This window comes from Paramisgurnus dabryanus, chromosome 19 (assembly GCF_030506205.2).
Source record: "Paramisgurnus dabryanus chromosome 19, PD_genome_1.1, whole genome shotgun sequence".
Classification (NCBI taxonomy): Eukaryota; Metazoa; Chordata; class Actinopteri; order Cypriniformes; family Cobitidae; genus Paramisgurnus; species Paramisgurnus dabryanus.
The window spans coordinates 31,876,804-31,901,513 of NC_133355.1; the positions used below are offsets into that span (position 1 = coordinate 31,876,804).

General features: G+C 37.7%; 1 protein-coding gene across 2 annotated transcripts; it reads right to left on the bottom strand.

Annotated features, from left to right (window-relative positions):
* Window positions 1–215: 215 nt before the first annotated feature.
* atf6b (activating transcription factor 6 beta) lies at window positions 216–24,303 on the bottom strand. Of its 2 annotated transcripts, XM_065295538.2 has the most exons (17): window positions 24,011–24,303; window positions 21,287–21,366; window positions 19,930–20,005; window positions 18,342–18,401; window positions 18,091–18,173; window positions 14,864–14,990; window positions 13,763–13,936; window positions 11,091–11,254; window positions 10,606–10,785; window positions 10,429–10,511; window positions 9,982–10,176; window positions 9,060–9,167; window positions 8,853–8,949; window positions 7,939–8,009; window positions 7,746–7,845; window positions 2,604–2,688; window positions 216–2,171 (listed from the first exon to the last, which is right to left on the bottom strand). In XM_065295538.2, the coding sequence occupies exons 1-17, from the start codon at window positions 24,087–24,089 to the stop codon at window positions 1,909–1,911; spliced, it is 2,025 nt and encodes a 674-aa protein (XP_065151610.2). In that variant the 5' UTR covers window positions 24,090–24,303; the 3' UTR covers window positions 216–1,908. The 2 variants fall into 2 exon arrangements, with proteins under 2 accessions (XP_065151610.2, XP_065151617.2); XM_065295545.2 differs by lacking the exon at window positions 18,342–18,401.
* Between the last annotated feature and the right edge of the window lie 407 nt (window positions 24,304–24,710).

The window sequence follows — 24,710 nt, forward strand, 5'->3', positions numbered from 1 at the left end:
TGTGAAAGTTTGTTTCTACAGCGTGAACATCACATTTAATTACCAACATTCTGAATCCAACAATCAATTTACAATGTCGCTGTTTGTGGCGTTTGCTGGATCAGTCTGCATTAGCATTTGCAGAGTATAATCTTTAGAACTTTAATACTTCCTCTGTAAAAGTTCATTATTTGGTTTTTCAGAAAGATGTCAAACAATGCAGTTGCAAAAGACAGTATTATTTAGCTTTTTTAATAAATCTGACAGTATGAGTTTGCAAGCAAATGACATATCTGAGTGTCTTCAAGCCACTCCATACATCCAAACAAAAGGCTTAAATATATTTTTAGAAAGGGGGGTAGGAAAAGGTCAGTAACCACTACTTAATGCATGTTCATAAAACAAAGTGGATTTTTTAACAAAGTTCTCCTTTATAAGTAAAGACATTTGTTAAACATTTTACACAGACAAGAGAAAGTGGAAAAAAAACGATTTCATTGTAAAAGCTAATTTAAATAAAAAATAAAAAGCAGGTTTAAATTTATATTCACCAATGCTCATCACAGAAGCATGTTGACATTCTGGGAATGTTTCAGATAAACATGCCACCATCAGTTAATAGCTGCAGTGTTTGAAAAAACCCATGAAGACTGCATGATTAAACAAAAGTATAACTAAGAGAAACATACCACCATAACTTTACAAAAATCTACAAAAGGCTCAATTTACATCCATTAGGTCTTTATCCCTTTGCTTTTTAAAGACTAAGGCTGAACACAGTTAATCAAAGCGTTATTGGAAAGAGCAGTACATAATTTGAATCACTGAAGCAACCTGGTTACCAACTTGCAGCTATGTAAAAATTCAAACTCAGCCACAAATACAAATAGTTTTAGATTGGTATGCAGATCCATGTTGGCTTTAAAAAAAACAAAATAAATCATATATGGTAGTAATTATATGTGATGTAATAATTTAACCAGTATTGTTGCAACTGTTGACATCTTCTATTTCTATTTTTACATTCAGCTTACAATTATTACCTCTAAAGCCCCCCTGAGACCACTGAAAGGTCAAACTTGTAGTGGTTTGAGTTAGGTAGCAACACATTCAAGACAAACATTAAATCTTACAAAACACACAACAACATTACAAAAGACAGAATGTTATAAAATTATGTCTAACATTACATTATGTCCAGTCACAGACTCCTTCAATCACACACGCTTTATACAGCCTTAAATCTAACCCTGAATATCAAGTTTGTGTGCCATTCTGTGAAAATTTGTTATCAGCTTCAATGTCAACATAATTTCTAATTAAGAATAGAATACAAAATGTGCATCACAACTAAGGTCAATACATTTATGAACATTTTGTGACTAAAAGTGTGATGTTTGCAAACAAGGAAAATGGAGAAAACAGTATGTATATAAACATCTGCCAATGATGGTTAAGAGGATATTTTTTTTACATTTAAATCGCACACGTCTAGCTCAATATACATTTGTTAAATAATTGTAATAAAAATCTGTAAAAAATACGACATATAAAAAAAGAACAGTAGTTGATAAACTGCACACAGGAAAAAATTAACAACTATGCATCACACCTAAAGAAAATGCTATACTAGCCACCTAGGTGGAGTAGATTGTGTGGTTGTTATTTGGAGAAAATAATGAAAATAACTGTATTTTTTGTAGTTGTATTGTTAAAATAATATTAGGTCTTTTAAACTTTCATGCGTATCCTGTTTGTGATCAGAATTTGACATGACATTCAGACTCTTCTTCTGCTCTTTTTGAGCTTCCTAATAGTGATAATAAAGAATGTTCTAAACACGTAGCCCAATACATGTATATAGGTTTTAGCAGAAAAATCCCCAGTTTTTCTACTCTGACATTAAATTTCCTCTATTAATTTCCACTCTCAAACGGATCCGCCCTGACTAATAAAATAACCCATTGCCCTCCGCCTTGAAGATGATGCCCCATTAACATGGGAATGGTGGTTTCTGCTGCGTATTGAGGTGTGGTTGCCATGGTGATGATGAGGGGGCGGGGATGAGGGAGGATCTCTAAGAGAGGGCGGGACTACAGAGGACTTGATTGGGATAATCCTGGTGTCCATGACCTCACAGTCCACCTGCATCATCATTTCATAGCCGCCCCGTGATGAGTTATAAACTGAATCTGCATAAATACAAGCATAAACAATCAAGGTAAGATGTAAACATGATAAAGATAAAAAAGAAAACAAAAATAAATAAAACTTAATTTAAACAAAAAACCCATCCTGCGATGCTTTCGGTGTTTGAATCAGAAATATCTGTTAATATTATGTAAATAATGGGCATTAAGTAATTTTTAAGAGGCCGATTTTAAGAGCAACATTGCAGCTACAAGCAGACTAAATACATGGTGCTTGTGCTTCTCCACTTTTGAAAGCATCATTCACCATAAATGAGTAATGGAGATCAGAAATGAGTGGTGGCCTGTTGCACAAAGCAGGTTTCAGTGGCTACCTGTGTAAGTTTTAGTTTAAACCAGAATACATAGTAAACATACAAGTTTGGGGAAAAATAAGTTGTAAAAAAGGGTCATTTTATAAACAATGAATCTCACCATTGATGGCCATGGCAGGCATGACCAGAGACATTTTGGGTCTACTTGTTTTATTGTGGCTGATGGCCGGTAACAGCAGATGATCCTAAAAAAAGACAGAGGAAAGAACTGTTATCTGACAAATAAAAGGCCTTTGTTTATCCCCCTGGAGCCGTTTGGAATACTTTTGTGAAGGATTTTTTTGAACTTGAAGGTGGTGGACCCCGTAACTTTACATTTTACCAACTGAAAGATCGAAGACATTTTCTAAAATAACTGAAAATGTGTTAGTCTGAAAAATGATGGACATCTCGGACGGCTTGGGGGTGAGTAAATCATGGGTTTAATATAATTTTGGGGTGAACTATCCCTTTAACTCTTTCACCGCCATTGACGAGATATCTCGTCAATTAAGAGAAAACGCTTCCACGCCAATGACGAGATTTTCCGTCTTTCCGCAATACCGCAATACCCTTCTGCAACTTTTTTAACCCGGAAGTATTGCCCTATGCCAAGCGGCTGCATGTTCGTGTCTGTTTTAAAGATCGCTCTGAATGGGATCTCTATGAAAAGTCCGTCACAAAAATGGAATTAGCTCTGCTTTTTGCTCAAAATGTGGTGTTTTTGCAGAAACCTACCCATATTCAAAAGCTGATTACAAAAGAACCACTGAAGGTAGGATGAAACGGGTTTTTTTGTTTGAAAGCAGAAGGTCAGTTCTTTCATTTGGTATATTGTTTGTTTATATATTTAAAGAAGAACATTTTCTGGAAGGCATTAAACTTTGGTGAAAATCATGAAAAACGCTGGCGCTGACTGGCAACTTTTTGGCGGTGAAAGAGTTTAGTTTGTAAAAGAGCACCTTGGCAAACCCCAGTGCAACTGGGAAAATATTTTATGGACTGATGAAACAAAAGTTGAATTGTCTGGGAAAAATACTATGGTGCAAAAAGGGCACAGCTTACCAACAATAAGCATCATCCCAACAGTGAAGTATGGTGAAGGGAACATCATGATTTGTGCATGCTTTGTTGCCCAAGGGCCTTGGACCACCAGCCATCATTGAGGGGAAAATAAATTCTCAAGTTTAACAAAATATCCTAAAGGATAATGCCAGAGTGGCTGTCCATAAAATAAATTCTCAAGTTTAACAAAATATCCTAAAGGATAATGCCAGAGTGGCTGTCCATCTTTTGTGTCTCTGGTGCTTCCACACGCATACAAACTTGGAAAAAAATCCATCCATGCTGTTTTGAGTGAGATACAGGTTTCTGAATGTCCTCTGCCTCGAGTCTCAGATTGCACGGTTTCAAAATCAGCTCCATTGTGACGTAACTAGCCTTGTCGTCACATTCCGTTTTAATTTTCCCGCCCACCACCCCACTACCCAGGTCTCCACCCACCAGGTAACTAGAGGTAAAAACAACATGTGACATTTGGAGTGGCCTAGTCATAACCCAGACTTAACCTGTGGAATGACCCCAAGAGAGCGGTTCACACCAGAAATCCTACAAATGTGTCTGAGTTGAAGCGGTTTTGTAAAGAGGAATGGGTAAAAATTCCTTCTTAACAATGTGCAGGTCTGATTCAGAACTACTGAAAGCGCTTGCTTGAAATAATTACTGCCAAAGGAGGTTCAACAAGCTGTTAAATCAAAAAGTTTACTTACATTTTTCTCCAGCACTGTGAATGTTTAATGGGTGTTTACAAAAATTACACAAGAAACTAGAATTATTTGTGTGTTGTCAGCTTATACCATGGATTAAAGTGAAAAAAAATCTTCTCACTGAAACTTTTTTCAGGCTAAATCATATGCCTTTAACTAACACACTATGTAGGCAAGACCAATAGCATTTTAAAGGAATAGTCTATCTTTTTTCTATGTTAAACTATGTTATTACCTTAACTAAGAAGAGTTGATACATCCCTCTATCATCTTATTGCGTGCACGTAAGCGCTGTGGCGCGCTGCGACACTTCGATAGTATTTAGCTTAGCCCCATTCATTCAATGGTACCAAACAGAGGTAAAGTTAGAAGTGACCAAACACATCAACGTTGTTCCCATTTAAGACGAGTAGTTATACGAGCAAGTATGGTGGCACACAATAAAACGTTGCGCTTTTCTAAGCGGATTTAAAAGAGGAACTATATTGTATGGCGGAATAGCACTTTTGGGAGTACTTCGACTCGGCGCAGTAACACTCTCCCTCTCCCTTTATGAGAGGGAGAAGGTGAGCGGATTTTTCAAGAGAGTCGAAGTACTCCCAAAAGTGCTAAATGAGAAGCGAATGCGCAACTTGCATACTCCTCTGACACAGAAACAGCGGCCGCATTTAGCACTGTTGTTTGTGTTTGAATAGCTTAAAATCACTTGTTTTTAAACAGCGGTGCTTAAATATATGTACAAATGTTAAGTTTTTTGACCACAAGCAAATGCAACTGCAAGAACCGACAGGTGGATGACATCAAAGTGCCGCGAGAGCATTTCGGAAGCAGTCTCCTCTTATGATTCCTCGTCAATCACTCTCACAGGATTTGGATGTTATCTGCCTCTTGGTTCCTGTGGCGCCACATGAAGTTTACCTACGAGTTTAACAAACCCGTTGTATCAGCCACTGGTTAGATCAGCATAGCAGTCAAAAACGGGCCGCGGGTGATCACGTACGGGAGAAATCATTTACCCCCAAAATACAGGACCACTAGTCATACTGTGCAAAGACGCAAGTTACCTGGCTGTTTGATTTTCTTAGCCCACGAACTGAAAGGCTTGCCAATCTTCCTCATTTCGCTATGCCAAGTCAATCTCCATTGGTCTTTTACACCTTTATCAATCTCCAAAACATTGGAGCCTTTCTGCATTATCAGTTTGTCCATACTAGCTGAAATAAAGTTTTACCTCAGCTTAACGTGATACAGTCAGAAAACCCGGAGTGGATACGGTGCGTAGTGATTACTGAACACTTACAGTGGAGAGAGGAACGTGATTTGGCTCCACTCCAGACTTTGATCACATCCACTTAATACACGTCGTCTTTATGAAAAGTGAATTTAATAATTTTGCAATTGACGGAAATCCGTCTAGCAATGGAAATCCATGGCTTATACACATTGGCCCTCATTTATCATTCTTGCGTAGAAACAGGCGTATATGTTGGCGTAAGTTTATGCTTACACTCCTCTCACCGCCTGATTTATGAAACTGTGCGTACCGTTGATATTCAGGTGTACGCAAAATCTGCCCTTCATAAATGCCGCGGCTGAAAACGATCGTCATTAGAATAACAAGCCCATATAAATTCAAGTCTCCGCCTCCCCCACGCCCTCATTTTACGCCATTGACTCACGAAAGACGGCAAAGAAGAGAAACCGGGGAAGTGAAAAGAAACAAAATTGTTTTATTTGGGAGTTTAAAGAGTGGGATTAAAGACACATTAATAATTGGATGACAATTTGTAATATTCTTATTATTATTTTTATTATTAATGACGCTTATTGATATTTAGAAGAATAATTATTTATTATTATTATTATTATTATTATTATTAGCCTACATCTAAATTCTATGTCTGCTTAATGGTTCAGTTAAGTTTTTTTAAAATAATATTTTAAAATGATGTTATAACTTTTTTAGTGTGTTGTTCTGTATTTACATACAGTTGTTTGTTATATCTTAGATCCAGTTTGATACGGAGCTCCGGATATAATTCAAATTAACAATTTGTTTCCACGACATCCACATGTTTTACTAGGCTAATTCATAATTTGAAGTAATAATAATTGTAATAGTAATTACAAAATATTATAATAATTAATTCCAAGGAACAAACTGTTGAATATTGGGAACGAATTCTAAATTAATGGCCATACTTAAGACTAAATAAGAAAAAGAAGTGTCCATAATGTAGCATAAAAGATAATTTGTGGCCATGATTTTGTCCGCATGTCATCATGATCGGATTTATGGCTCCATTCAACAAAAGCATTTTACCTTACCTATTCATGTGTAGCTATTTATTTATCATCGAATGACTAGCTTACCTTTTGATGCATTATTACAATGTTTTCGTAGCACATCCTTGTGCTTTCTTGCAATGTGCCGCTTCAGATTCCAGGATGAATATTTGCTAACTTTTAAAGTCTCTCCGCACTCCCTTTCATTGTTTTCTTCCTGCTCAATCTTAACTTTGATTTTTACTTTACATTTATGTATAAGGCTTGAATTCCATAACTTATTGCTAGACGTTTTTACAGATTCTCGAACTAGCAAATTATCAAAGGGCGTTCTGGGTTCAACGAGCGGTGCTGAGCGAGCGGAATTTTCGGAAAAAGGCGCTCTGATGGTATTACCAACGCTCCGCTCACGTGCTTTGCCCTTAAACGGCTCGCAAAAGGAATACATATGCATACAAATCAAATGCTTTGGTAAAGTCACACAAATTAAACATTGAAGGTCATGTTGCAAAAAAAAAAACACTTAAGTTTATAATTACTATGTTGCTGTTGTTTTTTTACAGTGGGTCATAATATATCATATACTATTTTAGTTTGTCTGTGCGTTTTGTTGTGTTAGAAAATTTTTTCTGTGCATTTCCTAACTCAAAACGTGCGTACACCACCTCCCGAGCTGGCGTAGGATTTGAGCGTGCCGTACGCCAACGTCCATATTGATAAATCTCAAAGTCGGCGTGGTTTTGGGTGTACGCCAGGTGTACGCTGGAAATTTGGTGTACGCACGTTTGATAAATGAGGGCCATTGTGCTTGTCTATTGTTGTGACCTAAATGAGGATCAGATCATATTTTATGGCAAATCACTGTAGAAAACCAGTTTTTTGTAGGGGTTCACATACTTTTTCTTGCCACTGTATACTTCTGCATCGTTGTCCACATCGACGTGCAATTACACATGCAGACCACTAGTAGGTAGTATCCACATGTGTAATTCACTATTGCGCTTGTGGTCCAGGTAGACAGACACGTTGGTAAAATTTTGGCGAGGTGAGCGTCAGGCTAAGCACAGCCTACCCATATACTATAGCATATAACCTACGCTCGTCTATAAATTACACTTTATGTTGTTAAACTTTTTACCATTTAAATTTCTCTCCACACATTTAAAGTCCACAACACAGTAATGTGTAACATACAGAACTTGTGCTCTTACCCGTCTAAATGAAACAACATAGAAAGTGTCCTCACGCCGATCGATAGCATCAAGAAAATCACTGTAACTGATCTCTGGTCCTGGCAACATCTGCAACTGACTGAGAGAACAAACAAGCAAAAAACATCCATTAGTCATATAATATTTCTTTATTGCATTTCGTTCAAAGGCTGCTGGGATATGAATGTGTTACCTTTCAATTGAACGATGAGCTTGAATTGGAAGGTACCTGGAAATGTTTGCCTTCCTTTGCTGAGCTTTTTGCTGATAAAAATATAATTCAACAATAACTTAAAAAAACAACATGTTTTAATATAAATCCTATATTAACCCCTTTTACTGTAATTTTTACATTACTATTTAACCGATAATAGGCAATTTTAAAACTTAAACATGACAAAATATAACATTGGAAAGCTCTAAGAGTGTAGTTTTCATAATTCATCACCATGAATAATAGTAGTGAGATAGTAATAATAGTAGTAATTTCAAAAAATTTTACTGACCCCCAGGTGGGCCCATTCGTTATTATACATTTATCTTCAAACCTTTTTTTAAGTGACATCAAAACATGTTGAATGTCATTACAGTCATGACTTCAGGGTGCATGCATGGTTTTGTCACAGCACCACCTAGTAGGTCTTGGGAGATGCTATTTCTGTGTATATCTTTGGAAAATTGAGCTTGAAGATCCCAGGAAATAGTGAAGGCAAAAGCTAACAATTGTCCATAATAAATTAAAACTCTTGGAGAACTGTTTTAAATGAATCAACTTAAAGGGACACTTCACCCATTTGCATAAAGCTTTGTATAGTTAGAACCCCAGTCATGTTTTATGTTGCCCCTGAGACAGGAGAAATACAGATTTCAGTGTTGCACTTCCTTCTTTCAATGATGTCCAATATCTTTGTTGAGGGGGTGAGACTACAAACACCCCTTTTCTCGGTCAAATAGGCACCAAATTCTAAATGTATGTTACATTTCGACTACAAATATGACACACTTTCAATAAAGATTAACATTTCTATGGGTGAAATGCTCCTTTAAAGCAGTCTGAAAAGTTGTGTAAAATTTAAGACAGTTTTTTTATAATTTGTGGTTTCACACCTGGGCTATTTTTGTCTTTTTCACAATCTTTGATTTTCCGTCAGACTTCCGGTTGATTTGATGGCGATGGACCCATCCACGCAACTCATCTGCCAACCTAAAAAAAAAAACACCCAGAATAAGCATAATGTTTCTGTAAGCATCTTATCAAGTGTAATCTATTCTAATAGAGATGTGAAATGCCATCAATGACATGCACATGCTGACCTGAGTGATTCAGAGCGATTGAACTGTCTGCAGTCAGATGATGACAAGTATCGATCTAAATCCTGCAGAAGCAAATCTTTTACCTCGCTGAACTCACCACTCTGATTCCTGTACAAAGAACAGATGGTCATACAAGCTCATAGATGGGCAAGTTTGCACTTGGTATTATTGATGTGTTTTTGTTGATCGGATCACAAGTGGACAAGAGAGACGCATCATGTTTACACCTGGTATTTAAATCCGTCTCTTTTGTCCACTTTCGACCACTTCTGTCCTGAATACTGTGAGGGGGTGGTCTGTCGAGACTGCGGGCAAGTCTCTCCGTTGTCTTTTAAACAGAGGCGTGAGTAATGACGAGTTTATATGGAAGTGAACTAATATTATGTCGGAATCCGCTGCTTGTGTTGTAAGTTAACATGCTGCACAGAGTTTTGTACGTTTATATGTTAGAGCTTTCTCTGAATTTTCAGTGCAATTGATGTAATAAGATCGTGCAACTTTCACACGCTTGCAAAATGAAACTGCGGAGATCAGCCGCTTAACTTTTATCAATGAAAGGCTAAAAATAGCGCTGTACACCGTGTGTTCGCGCCAGAAGTCAGAAAAGACGTAAACCATTGTGTTTAGTACCTCAGATTAGATAAATGGGCGGAGGGAAGGCGGCCTCCTGTGACATTTCGAACACATTCAACCACATGTGCGTTTACACTACAAAAGCAATCTGATCGAAAGGGGTTTTCGACTACCTCTGAATGTGGTTGAAAGTGGTCGAAAGTGGACGAGCTCAAAACGTTTTGAACACAGGTTACACCTGGCATTAACGTCGTCCACTTGTATTCCAATCGATAAAAACGCATGATAATGCCAAGTGTAAACAGCCTCAGTAAGTGTAATAAGTGTGTGTGTGCATAGTCAGTCTCACCTAAACTGATATGACACTTCAGACTCTTTTTCCAGTTCTTCCCTCCATCGATCTTCTCTGTCCAACTTCTTCTCTGTTCTCTCACTCATTAGCTTTATATTTGACCTCCGAGGTTTCTCAAATTCAAGCAAGTGTCTTCCTGTTAGTGGCACACCTGCATCTTCTAAGCCAGCATCTAGAGTCCTGTCTTTGAGACTGTATGATACAGACATAAACAAAATGTCATCGCAAGCAGATGAAGACATTCTACAACAAATTCATTTGTCATTTTTGAGCATGTATGCTGGTTAGCATTTAGTGTTGGAAAAGAAAGATAAATCCCTCCTAATGGCTTATTTAATTTGCTGTGGTGCTGTAGAATCAGTAGTGGCACAGAAAATGCATGTGTACTTGTCAATATCTTATTAACATGTATAGTGTCTGTGTCTTTGCAGTTGTAGTGTTTACCTGATGGGACTGAAGGTAAAGGTGATAAAGAAAAACAAAACCATGACACACACCGCTCTCTTATTGTTGCCAGATTCACCTGCCTGTCTCATAACACACAAAATCACATAGTAAGACACAGTTTATAATTCACATATAAGTCACATGGGTGTAAAAAAGGTAAACTGGGCTCTGGACCTCTTTCCCAGCGAGCCGCAACCTCAGGGCTTGATTTTCTTTGCGCAGCCTCTCGTTCTCTAGCTGAGCCTCTCTGAGCTGCGCCTCCAGGTTCTGCAGATACTCTTTCTTCTTCTTACGGCTCTGACAAGCTGATTCACGGTTCTTGATCATACGCTGCTGCCTCTTCAGAACCTTCATCTGAGAAAAAAAATATTATTACATGGATCAACCAATTGTAAACATAAAAATAAGAAAGTTGTTTATTATCTAAGCGACAACATCATCTAATGATGGCCTGGTCTAAAATATTAAAACTACTGTATTTTAGCTTTAAACATTTAAATTGTTGGTAATGGTTATAAAGCATTAAAAGATCATTTCATAGCCAGCCAACTGATATCAATCTTTGGTTACTCTAGTCCAGGTGTCCCCAACCCCTGGATAATACCAGGATTATTTCAACAACATACAATAGAGAAGTGCACACAGAAAATCTAACTTACATCAATTTCATTGCAGCTGTTGCCAGGCAGGGTGGATGCAGGTATAATGGGTTTGCTCAGGGGTTGTGCCGAAGGGCTAGTGCAGTGAGAAATGCTACCAGGTAATGGCTCCATTTTAACAATAGCAGGTGGAGAACCCAAACACATCGACTGAGACAGAACCACTGCAGGAGACACAATAAAATACATTAAAGGTGCATTATTCACAGAAGTTTGTGTGGGGATATAAACCAGGTCTTAGGTCTTAGAGTTTATAAAACCTTTATGCTGCATTCATTGTCTGTTTTAGTCATACAATGGTATCTATACCATTAAAAAATAGGATCTGTTTAACTTGTACCACACAGAAATGTTGTAAATGAAAAGCTGCTGCTGAACCGGAAATTTGAGAAGGGGGTCAAATAGAGATTCACAGTCCTCTTCCTTTCTCCATGCACTTTAAGTTTTTTTCAGCTAGGCTTTCAAATAAAGATACCAGCTGCAGAACAGTACTGTCTAACAATATTTTATCCTGACAGATCTCAGGGACCCTTGTTTAGTCTCCCCCTGTTAAAGGGGCCAGTACATTAGGAATCAAATTTGCCTTGATCTTTTGACATATAACAGGTCATATTAACATTAAACAGATAGTTCACCAAAAAATGAAAATTCATAAATTTTCTCATCCTCATGTTGTTCTAAACCGGTATGATTTTTTTTCTAAAAATATGACTTCTATTTCAAGACTTGGGACCCTGTGTGATACTTTTTGTGCCTTTGTGCTACTTGATTATTTTGGAGAAAGACATTGTAAATGTTAGGATTACACAGGCGAAATGGGGATGAAAAATAATAGCCGCAGAATGTAGGCTGTCAATAAAAGAAGTGGGCGGGACACAGAGCCAAGCAAAGCGGTTTAAAGTGTCATGAAAGTCAGCAGCAGAAAGTCACACCTACGATTTAAAAAAGTTTCTGTTAAAGTGACGTTGTTAACTGGGGGTAAAGTCTAAAGGATAGAGTGTGAAAAGAAGTGGAAATTGCATAAAAGAAGAGTTCCACTAAGTGAATACATTTATGTAAACACACACACATTGGCGAGATGGACAGCGATGCCGAAAGTGGTTGAATGTTTTTAAACAGCATTAAAAGACTGCCTCAAAACCAACTCCACTTCCTGCTAGATATAGAGCAAAGCTCATTTCCCAAAGTAAAGGTTTAGTTTTCATAGAGACAATCTTACCCCGGTCTCAGCCATATGGGTATAACACTAAAGTGATATTTCATTCTTTATTATTCAGAAACGGAGAGAGAATTCTGGAATCAACATAGATCAGAGGTAAATGAGAAACATATATATAAAAAGATATCTGCTTAGACCATTTTGTTAAGCCCTTTTGGTGACTGTTAGGGCATGGGAACAAAGAGTGTTATTATTGTGTTGTTATTGTTATTTTTGGTTATTTTAGCATTAGGGGTGGGAAAACAGGTTTAAACCTGTATAAAGTATAAAGACTGACTTTTAACATCCTCTTCATCTAATATGATAAACCAAGCACAATGTTTTTAAATCTGACCCGTCATTTCTTCCGCCTGCATTTAAACGAAAGCAGAGGGACTCGCCCATAAACCTTCCTGGTATACAGCCTTGAAGTCTTGCACTGTGTAGCGTAATCATAAAAAAACATTCAAATTTTATCTTGCATATAAATGCTGACATATTGTAAAAACATATAATAGAAAACAGTGTATCAATACGAATAAACCTATATGGGAACTATCTGCGGAACAGGCTTAGACTTGTCCCCAATTCACAAAACTGTCCGGTAAAATGTTCCCTACACGCATATGTTCCGTGTGTGTTTCTAGGCAACCGCAAACCAGCAACATGCCCCCAAATTTAGCTCTGGTCGCTTTGCGGAGAAACGAAAACAAAACTTTGTGAACAAATGCACAAACACACGCCATGACTCTAAACCACAACATCGAGTGATGACGAGAGTGCTACGTTGCATGCATAAATGCTCCGTTTGCTCGTGCAAATTACTTCGTAGAATTTGTAGAACACACTTGTATGTAGAATTTCACATTATAATATAGCACAACTAGTGTAAAGGGGGATATGAAGCAGTTTGCAGACTTCTCTGTTGAGTCTACATTAACAGAGTGACAGATAGAATGTGACAGACAACTTGTCCTGCACAATTCCGTTTTCACACAAGGATTCTCCGTAATTGTGGTGACTGTGGTTATCCTTCTCTGATCTGTAAGTTAACATGACCTGGGACTTCACTTATCGCACATGATGTTTCAGCAAACAAACCATCGCGCCTTTACTTGCTACTTTTACTTTCATGAGTTGAGTATGTGCACTTAATCTGCACAGACTGCTTAAACTTTGGCAGCAAATAAGATATATAATTTGTAAAACATAACCCACCAAACTGGTTAGTGATTTGACATTGTTACCACAATTGCTGGACATGATTTTCATAATTTCATTCACTGCAACCCTGTCACAGACCCCCCTTACTCCCCATTTTCAAAAACTCATTGGATCTAGACGAATCACAAGAATGAACTATTTTGGATCTAAAGCGTTGAATTTTGCATCCCTGCCTTCTGAAAAACTATCTTAGTTAAAAAGGAGTAATACATTTAATTACATTAAGGGGTTTAATTCAGATGACTCTTACCAGGTGTTGTGTTCTGGTCGATAGGCGGTACAGGGACACTCTGCAAGATTAGAGTTTTAGCTGGACTCGGGCTCTGAGCCACTGGCAAAGGAGTCACACACACAGGTTTGGGCTGGATCAGGGGTTTGTTGCTCATAATGGTGCTGGTCTTAAATGTTGTTGGTGAGGAAAAAACTGAGAAGACAATAGTGATACAGATTTTAGACTATGTCTAGTGCCCCCGTAAGAATAAGAACAAAAACGTTATAGATTAAGTGCCACCCAGAAAAAAAAAATTAATTAATAAAAATTTAAATAAGTAACAGCTGAAGGGGTTCAGCCGTTACTTATTCATGATACAGCACAGCCTCTCGTACCTTATTGCTTACTTATTAGCTTTTGTTTTCATTTAAATTTAAATTTTTAATCACAAACTTACAAATAATGCGTGTTGCCATTGCCTTGCAATTACATGTTTCTGTGAAGTGAATAATATGATACGTAAATAAGATGTAAAAATCTGCACAAGGTATTTTTGTATCCAATGGAGAAAATACTACTAGTTGAGATTGTGTGCTTGATCGGCACAGACTGCTTACTTCGGCAGCAAATAATTTGACTATAAATTGTAAAACATAACACGCTAAACTGGTTAGTGATTTGGTCATTACCACAATAGATGGACATGATATTGATAATTTTATTTAGACCCTGTTGCAGACCCCTCTCACCCCCATTTTCAAAAACTCATTGGATCAGACGAATCACAAGAATGACCTATTTTGGATCCAAAACCGAAAGGTGACAAGTTTTCACCCCTGTTTTTAGCTCAAATGTTTAAACTGGCATGGTTTAAAACATATAAACTTTGTGACAAAGTAGAACTAGCACGAGCGTGCAAGTTACAGTTCTGTCAACTGTCTCAAGCATCGTTCATGCTTGCCCCGGGTCATTGGGCGCTCTTTACAAGCCCTTCCTGAAGTAAAGCACACACCAAGAACCAATTCAAGGATTTCCAGAATCAATATTGTTTTGTTAAATTGAAGATAGATTAAAATCGGAGAATCAATTTTTTAACCAGTCCTAATCACCATTGCTATGTGCAAAAAGAGTTTTACGTACAGCCCTGTGGAGCCTGATGCTGTGGAGAAATGCTTGCTACTGTCACCTCCATGCTGGCCAGGGGTGGTGACAGAACGTCTCCATACATGTAGGGAGGAGTGGGAGGGTTCTCGCCTTTCACTGTCATCTAAGAGAGAGAAACAAAAAGTTATTTTAAAAACTTACATAAAAACACTCATGCATTCACCAAAACCACTGCAGAGTCATACAAGTTTTGGAGGCTGCCCCTAAACACACCTAAATTCAATTCAGTAACGCCGGTTTCACACCGCAAGCGTGAGCAGCACATTGAGCAGCGCATCAGGAGAGCGTTTGCTGAACGTAGCCATTGTGCCTTCACAACGGCTGCGTTTGCAGCGCATACTGTGCAGTTTAATAACAGTATAAAAATCTCAAGTTCACATTACTTTATTTAACATGCATTTATGAGCAAAACCTCTTCAAGACGCTTTTTGACGGTCAGTGTAATTTCTATAACTGAGATTGGTTTAACCCACATTGTTTTCGAGCTGTTCTGGTCTGTGTAATGTCAGATATAAACACAATACACAATTATGCCCATGGCACATTTTTAAATATGTTTCTCTGAAGTTTTATGATGAAATAAAACATTCACCTAGTGATTGACAGCATAAAGCAATCGATCGTGTTTCCCTTCAGCAGTTTAACTCTTTCCCCGCCATTGACGAGTTATCTTGTCAATCTGCAATACCGCTATTATCCACCAGGTGGCTTGTAAAAACCGGCAACTTATAAAAACCGGAAGTATTGCCCTAGGGCAAACAGCTGTATGTCCGTGTATGTTTTAAAGATCGCTCTGCATCTGATCTCTATCAAAAGTCCTTCACAAAAATGAAATTATCTCAGCTTTTTGCTCAAAATTTGGTGTTTTTGATAAAAACAGAACACATGAAGGTAGGATGAAACTGATTTTTTGTTTGAAAGCAGAGGGTCTGTTCTTTTATTTCATATATTGTTTGTTTATATATTTAAAAAGGAGCATTTTCTGGAAGGCATTAAACTTTTGTGAAAATCATGAAAAATGTTGGCGGTGAAAGAGTTAAGCATAAGATTTAGATTTATAGATGTATCTGTTTCTCTGAGGATTATTAAGATAGATGAGGACTCATTTGCTGAGCAAAGAGAGAATGACAGCGCAGTCTTCTGGCTACAGTGTGTTTTTAAATATTTTATTGGTTTCTTTTAAATTGCTCAAAAAACCTTTTCGCATCAATCCACAACAATTAAACCATAAACAATGCCCTGTCACTTTTATTGAGCGTGAGCAGCGCAGCAAAAATAGAGTCGACGCAGAAATGATCGCAGCAATGCTGCTTCAGCGACGCTCCTGCCACGCGAGCACACTAGGGGTGTAACGGTTCGTGTATTCGAACCGGACCGTTTCGGTTCAGGGCTTTCGGCACGGTGCGCACGTGCACCGAAAGTATTTTGTGTGCGCCTGTGCGGAACATAATACGTGCGTTTCCGCACGAACATATTAAGTGGCGGAAGTCTCCGCGTTCAGCGCAAGTCTTCTGTCAAACATATAACATAATTCGGCCCGCAGAAAGATTTTTATTTACTTAGTTGTATATCCGTTTGATTATTGATGTAAACGTTTACGTGTCGTATCTAAAAGCGCATGTTAAACGCGTGTCAACGCGCTGCTTTGTTCTTTCAAAAGTGCGTGAGAGGATGCACGTCTTTCGTTGCTACGCATTCATGAGACGCGCTTTCTGTGACAGCAAGAATAAGGAATGCGTGATCAGATTTTTCATCTGCATATCACGTCAATCATATCATTGTCACAATGCGATCAGCTGGTCGGGACAGAGAAGAGCTGTAACCCGGGCTTACTCAGCTGTTACTCAGCTGCGGAGGGGTTCGTAAGTAAAGTCACAGCTTACATTGATGACACAAGCAAAGATTAGGAGAAACGTGCAAAAGATCAAAGATGGCTATGTATGCAGCTCACTAATCTCAAAATGAGTGTATAATAAGTATATCATCATGTTGCTTGCTATGCAGTCACACATAGAGCAGTAATATTATTTTTATACAGAGATGGTACATAGCCAATTCAATTCTGTGAGTTAAACAATCCAAAATAAATCAAAACAGAAAATTTTTAGTGGCAAAAATGTAGGCTAATAGTTCATAAATGTATTCAGGAATTGAATTTGTTAGTTCAAGGTTTTAGTAGAAAAAGTTTAAGAGAAGGTTAAGATAAGAGTTACCTTCTGTTATAAAATAATGTAAAAAATAACTTTGCAGTAGTATTTTATTTATTATTTTTTCATTTTATATATATTTTATACTTTAATAAAGTGTTTAAAAAAGTGTAAACAAATTGTAAAAAAAAGTTTAAAGTAATAAACAACCTGCAGTTTAATGTTTGCATTTCTCCCTTACTGTACCGAAAATGAACCGAACCGTGGCTTCAAAACCGGGGTTCGCACCGAACCGTGATTTTTGCGTACCGTTACACCCCTAGAGCACACACATGCGGTGTACATGCTTTAACTTGTTAAAGGGGACAGAGAATGAAAAACCATTTTTACCTTGTCTTTGTTGAATAATGGTAGTCTACCCACATTCACAAACATACAAAAAGTGCTAAACAAGCTCATAGAAATTCCTCTTTTAGAAATGTCACCCAGAAAATGGCCCAATCTGAAAAACTGATGCTTATGACATCACAGGCATCTAACTGCCCCTCCACTTTAAAATAATTGGCTACATTTCGTGGCAGCAAAGTCAGCCGATCAATAATGAGATTGCAAGTTAAGCCAGTAGGGGGAGCCAAATAGGTGCAAAACCACTTGTTTAAAATCTCCCACCCTAATAGAGCTATCTGAGAGAGGTTTTTAGGAAGCTTCTAAGGCATTACAGACCCAAACAAAAACAAAAATTGTCTACATGTCACATCACAGAACAAGGATAAATACTCAGTTCAATCATTCTATGTCACCTTTAACATGGGCGCTGAAAAAAACACATTTGCTGTGTGAAACCGGCGTAAGGCCAATTCACCTAACCTGCATGTCTTTGGACTGTGACTGTAAAATGACTTAAGCTGGTGGAAAATGTTACTTGACATGTGATCAGTGATTGCATTAACAAAAGTTACACTAGACTACATCAAATAGTAAGATTTAAATATTTAGACTCTTGGTTTGGCTGAAAAGGCACCAAACCATGCTTTAAAGACGCACAGCTGCATGTACCTGTGGTTCGGGGAAGGATGGTATTGAGCTGTCAGAGGTTAGAGATGACGCAGGTGATGGTGGTTCTGTCTTCACTTGGAAAACTGCAATATACACATTTTTATCGTTACACAATTTACATTCCATTTTAAGGGTTTTATAACAACAATAGTCTTATATAACTATGTCCATATTGTTACTAAACATATCTATAGCATGTTTGCATTATGTGGGAACATACAAGACGATCAAATGTACAGAATATCACTTACACAGGTCTACTGAAAGAGGCTGTGTTACTGTCATTTCATCTTTTATTACTGGTATTTCACCTACAATACAACATGCAAGAAACAAAGCAATGATGTAGTGGACAAAGATATATAGCACTATATACAGTAAAGTGTAATTTATAGTTTTGTGTAAGTTCTACGCCGCAGGCCATTTTTAAGCTGTCCGTAGTCTCTGCGCAACTAGCCAAAAATTTTACTCTTCTGTTTTACATGGAACACAAGCGCTGTGATTGGTCCACTAGAACCCCTTCTGTCAGGTCAAAAATATATGCGTCACATTCCTTCATAGGCATTTCCGCTTGCGACGGTAAAAACAAAGATGAGATAAGTTGAGGAGTGATTTAACTCAAACTGCAACTTTTACCTCCATCACTGCTGCTGGTCATCTCAAATCATACAATATATGAAGAGTTTGGTTCCAAAAAAAAAATTTTTTTTGAAAAAAATTAGTTATTGCCAGAATCAGTATTATATCAGGTCAGTATTTAAAAGTTAATTCTTAATTTTACGCAAAATCTAATATCCGCCGTGTTATTCTGTCATCTTTTCTCCCTTTTTTCCCAAAACGCGATAAACGCCGCTCCTCCTTTTCCGTAGAATGCAATAAATCCGCTCCACAAATTACAGCGCACCATTCCACGCAATGTAAACAAACAATGGCGGCGCGTTGAGTACACGGAATATTAGTTTTCCTCATCTACTTTGTACTTCAACAAACAAACAAAAATAATACTTTAATAGCATTGATAAACCTGTGGTGGTTTTCTGTAACGGAAAAGAAACGTTAGCCATCTACATGTAATAATTTACGCGAGAGGCACTTGGGAGACGGGTGCTTGTTCTCCCGACAGCATCAAGCTCTGTCATGCTAACACATTGATCCGAGGGGATCTTATGAAAAACTTTACATTATTTTACTCAAAGTAAACGAAAATCGAGCAGGGCAGGCCAAAACATTTTACAGCTGATTGCTGTGAAAAATGTTAAGCGACGACGTCAAGTATACAGTTTATGTACTGTGTAAAAAAATGTAAATAATAAACTCAATTAAATTGAAAGTAGCTGTACATCAGTGCCCTCTTTTAGGTCTTTGACACCAAACATGAATATTCATCACAAATGTGCAAAAATGATTTTCAATTGAAACAATAGATCCTTAGTGGACCAATGTTTTGGATGAACACATATCGCCTTATTACTCTTTTCCGGTTACTTTAGCAACACAACAACAAGCTGGCAGGAACACACCTACTGATTAAGTGTATAGATTAAATTCGCCGCAAGCTGATTTGAATAAAAGCATTTGCCAAATGCATGAATGTAAATGTAAACTCTGCTACTACTGCTGAAACAGAAATTTATTTCCTTTTTGTCTTTGTGATCATCTGGCATGGAAACTTCCTGTGTTAATATGAAGTATGAAAAAGTGGTTCTTTATGGTAAAAGTCAAAAGCCTGACAAGTTCTCAGTCAGCATCAACTATGAGACAGGCCTAAATGTGTAAGTAATCATTCGTGCTTCGTGTAAAAGGGCATTAACAGTAATAAACAATATTATTAGGTCACACCTGTGAGGTTGTCTAAGTTTTGCCATGGTGAAGTGGGATTATCAGGGTCCAGTGTAAGAACAAGATCACTATCCAGCTGAGAATAAAGAAACGTGGTCAGTCAGTTAGCACATTTAAACTGGCAGTACATTATAATGACATTAAAATCATTTAACCTCCTATAATTCACACTACTGCACTTTTTACTCACACACAAACTTTCTGGGCCATGTACTAATTGATAGTGATGTCCGATAAAGATTTCTGAGCTTTCAACAAGAGTCTTTAATTTTTTGGATCGGCCGATACTTGGATTTTCCAAGTGCAAGGTGCACACTTTAAGTACATTAATGCTTGCCAACTAAGTAGCCCTTTAATACATTAATAACAAATTTTAGCATTAATCAAATGCTGTTCCCTTTCGAGTGAACTCAGTGCTGCATCATAAAATAACAATTTGAAGACACTTTGTGCAACATTCGCACATCTGAAAAAACTTTTGAAACTTATATTCTCTCACTAAAGTTGCTCCTCTCCTGGGAAGCTTTGTTCCTCTTTTGAGACAGCATCTTCTCTCCCGGAGACCCCTCAGGAAATGATTACATTAACCCCGCCAATCATAACGTCTCAAGGTATGTTAATTTCCAATTCGTGGGTTCATCAGTCTCTACCATAAATCATTTAAACTGATGAATCAGCTAAAAAACACTGTATAAAAAACAAGTTATTCATGCCCTGCTGATCAGTGGTTTCACCCCCTCAACCCAAACCCAGCCTCGAGTGGAGAAAATTACTGAAACCAACAGAATGGCTGCTTCTTACTATAAAGAACTGTTACAAGATTCAGTTCGCTGTTCAACATCCCAGATTCAAAGGTTTTTTCCACCTAGGTGAACACTGCGCAGGCTCGGATGTTACAAAAAGAGAGAGATTTTAAGTTTATGTGTCACGTAATGTAATGGGCAGTTTGCACTTTTCTTTTATGCCTTCTGGTATCAGTCGCAATCGCAAATTTCATAACTTTCCTATGTTCACTTCTATAGGCTGCCAGAAGAAGAAAACTAACAATTACAATAGTCAAGACTATTAATAATAGCAGACTGAAAGCTATATGGACATATTTCGGTCAGTAGCCCATTGCTTTGTAATGTTGGCAGAATTTGGCCCGTAGTGAAAACTACTTGAGGAACCCTGGTTAACATGATAAACAGAACAGACGTTCTGTGTAACAGCGGCTCCAGGCACATGATTAAAAGCTGAAATCTAATTGGAGAATCTCTTTCTCTGTCTGTCTGTCTCTTTCTTTCTCTCTCTCTCTCTCTCTCTCTCTCTTTCAGCCCAGTTCCTGTGTTTAGTGGTGCGTGTAATGTGAACATACAGATGTGTTATATTTCAGGTCTCTGATGAAATGAGAGTCTTCGCCCTCCTCCATATCCTCACACTGATACAAACAGGCATCTGAAACAGAAAATTTAATTATTATATTTACAGGGATACTAACAGATGTAAAAGGGAGAAAATAGCAATTACAGCATAACAAAATATGTTTAATTTAGTATAAATGAAAATAAAATGGCATCCGCATGTCAGAGAGTCAGCGGCATTTACAGTTCAGTGTTGGTGGAAGTCTAGTTAAGCAATGACTGAGGTTCGGCCTGACAGTTAGCCTGCCCCGGACCAGACCAGGCGGAATTTTTAAACTGAAAAACTAAGCGAAGGAAGAAGACCACCAGTTTAAGATTGATGTTAATTTTATATTATTTTTTTGATTAAAATGTTTTTTTTTTAATACAAACCTTTGGTTCTCTTTAAAAGTCTTTTTCTTTCAGTCATGGAAGTAAAATTAGCAGGCTTTTGCTGTAAATGTGTGGCCTACATGATCAGTTTAATCTTATAGAAAAGGTTTGCCACTTGCAGGCAAGAAAGGATCTGAAGACGAAGCCGTAAAGCTGGACACCTGTTGATTGCTGTACGTACGTGTGCGCCTTATTTCCTTTATCGCGAATTAAGTGAATTAGAATTTGTTAAAAACTAACCTTTTAATAAAAGTTAATAAACATTTTATATTGAATATTTAAATTGTTGCTTATACCGTATGCCCGAAAATAAGGGAAGCCTATATTATTACAATACCAATAGAGTTTGGTATTTTCATTTTTATTTTATTGCACAACACAATATAACATATTTATGCATATTAACGTGTTTAACCTGTTAGAAAAACATGAATTTATAATGTTTCTTAGTGGAACTGAAGGTTGGATTAAACTTGAAATGCATGTGATCATTGTCATCACTGAGGTGACCAATCAGGAAGAGCTGTGTGGTCATCACGCTCTGTAGAGGGTGCACTAGCTGAGCTAGACGGCTACTCTCGAACACTCTCGCGGTAGTTTAAACCCATATGACACAGTCACATGCCTTCGGCGCCAGCTCAAGTCGAACAAAATTACTAAACGGCATGCACTGCTTCAAGTCAGCCGCCGATCGGTCTGCGCAGCGCCGCATGAAGTCAAACACACCATTACCCTATTTACAAACGTGTGGAGAGCTGAAACGTTTCAGCACTCGGACAGCACCGCTTCTTGAAAAGCATTATTTAAAAAAGGTTCTCATCTCACCACATCCAGAGGTACGTATTCATCATTTACCATAAATCGGTGGGGTAGCATTTCAATAAACATTTGAAATGCATGCAATATTTGCATTTATTTAAGCAAAACATTAAATTACTTACCAGGCCACAGGTGAAGTAGCTCTTTACATCTTTTAACGTCTCATAATCGGTCCTCATTTATGTCCAAGAGACTCAATAATAATCTTTTACATTTTAATCCTTTAACTTTTCATATTTAAAAGTGTTTGTGTGCTGCTGCGCATCCATGTGTGTGATAAGCAAACGTTTATAGGCACATGTTTCTAATGCGCTCTTTAAATAACAAAAAACAATATTGACTTTATACCAGCTTTTCGTTGGTCAATTGCGTAGTCTATTTTAGTTTAGTACCAACAATGCACCTGAACACACCTCGTTTTACAGACCAGCATGCCCATGGGCGCAAATGTGTTTGTATTTGCTAAAGTGGTGCTGAACGTGAAAATGACAAATGCACCATGCGCCGTGCTGAAGCTAGCAAAAAACATCTCGCTTTGCACTGCATTCACTGTTTGTTTGTTATCAGAAATAAAACTACTAAAAGGACTCTGTTGTTGTTGAATCTTTGTGGAATTTACAGGAAGTTACGTTTGTTCCATGAAAGCAGTTTGTTTATGTTGTTACTGTTAAAAGGGTCTTTAGCATTAACTTTGCATGTTAACTCATAACGTCGGCAGTCACAACTTTGTTTTAGCATTGTACTAACATTGTTATTCATTTAAATTTGGGGGCCGCCCAGGTGCCACAACTTGTGACTGGAATTAAATAAAGGTTTTGAGGAGGGGAGGACATTGGAGTTTTTGATTAAAGATTATAAGAGTACATTATTATTTTTTAAATAATGAAGCTCACAGATAAGTAATTTATGATAAATGCCACATTATTTTCGTCTAAAAAGTTTTTCATTTTAATTTCAGTGTGACTTAGTCCCATGTATATAGTCCCATGACACTAGAAGTGACACCGCTAACGTCTGCCGCTGATAAAGAAAACATGTCAGAAGGGTTGTGGCTAGGGATACATACAGCTACGGCCAAAACCTCGTGAATTTAGAGGGTTTTGCATCCGTGCTCCTCCATCATTTGTTCCTTTAACGCAGTAACATTCACAACCAATGTCTTCTGAAAGGGCTATACACCGCATTAAACAGGATTTAAAGAAGAACTAACATTAATACTAATCCATCTAACGTTATTTGCTTAGGTAACGATATATCCAATCGGCGACTCTTTGGAATAAGCAAACATTTTATTGCTCAACAGTCTGTTCTTAAAACAGTATCTTCATCCATAAACAGGCGACAATGTCTAACATCTATGGTACCTTAATTTTAAGTATGTGTTGATACCAGTTTAAACTACAGCGCCATAGCATCAATCAAGTGAGACAATGATCACAAACAGGAAAAAGCCTTTATCAGAGTCGGTTTGTAAGGAAGTACCGTACCCCAGTCTTCGCTAGTCAGCAGGTTATCAGCGCAGAACCGACTGTCCAAGTCAGACAGCAGCAGCTCGGCAGTCATCATCACACAGCAGCGAGACTAATATCCATAAACCAGAAAATCCCACTGGCGTGGCGAAAATTACACCCAGCGGCTTAGTTTTAAAACCACATGCACATCCATTGGTTAAATATATGAAACCATGGAACTAATTGTTGGATTTATTGTCATTTATTAAACTATTTAAGTCGACATAGCCGTCTTCCTGCAAATAGACAAGGAAACAAATTTCCTATAAATGCCCCGCCTCCTGTGGGTATGGACTACCAATCAGAATGTAGAAAATAAACCTGGCAAGTGGATGTTTGTCCAATCAACGCGTAGATTTTTTGAAAGGCAGGTGGGCGAGCCAATAAAAACCAAGAAGTAGCAATCGCTTGAGATTGACAAAAATATATACCAATGAAAGTATAGACACTGCGAGCTTCCTACAACGTCATAATAATATGGCTCCTTTGTCCCTGCACTACATTAGTGATGGGAGAAACGAAGCTTTGAACCAATTGCTTCGAAAAATGATTCGCTTGTTCGAAGCGCTTGAAACATCTAAGTTAAATATGACGCCACCTGCTGGTGAAATCGTTGTAAAAGCAACACGATCTCAGTCCAAACATTTTATACTTTTTATACAATAATTGCAAGATT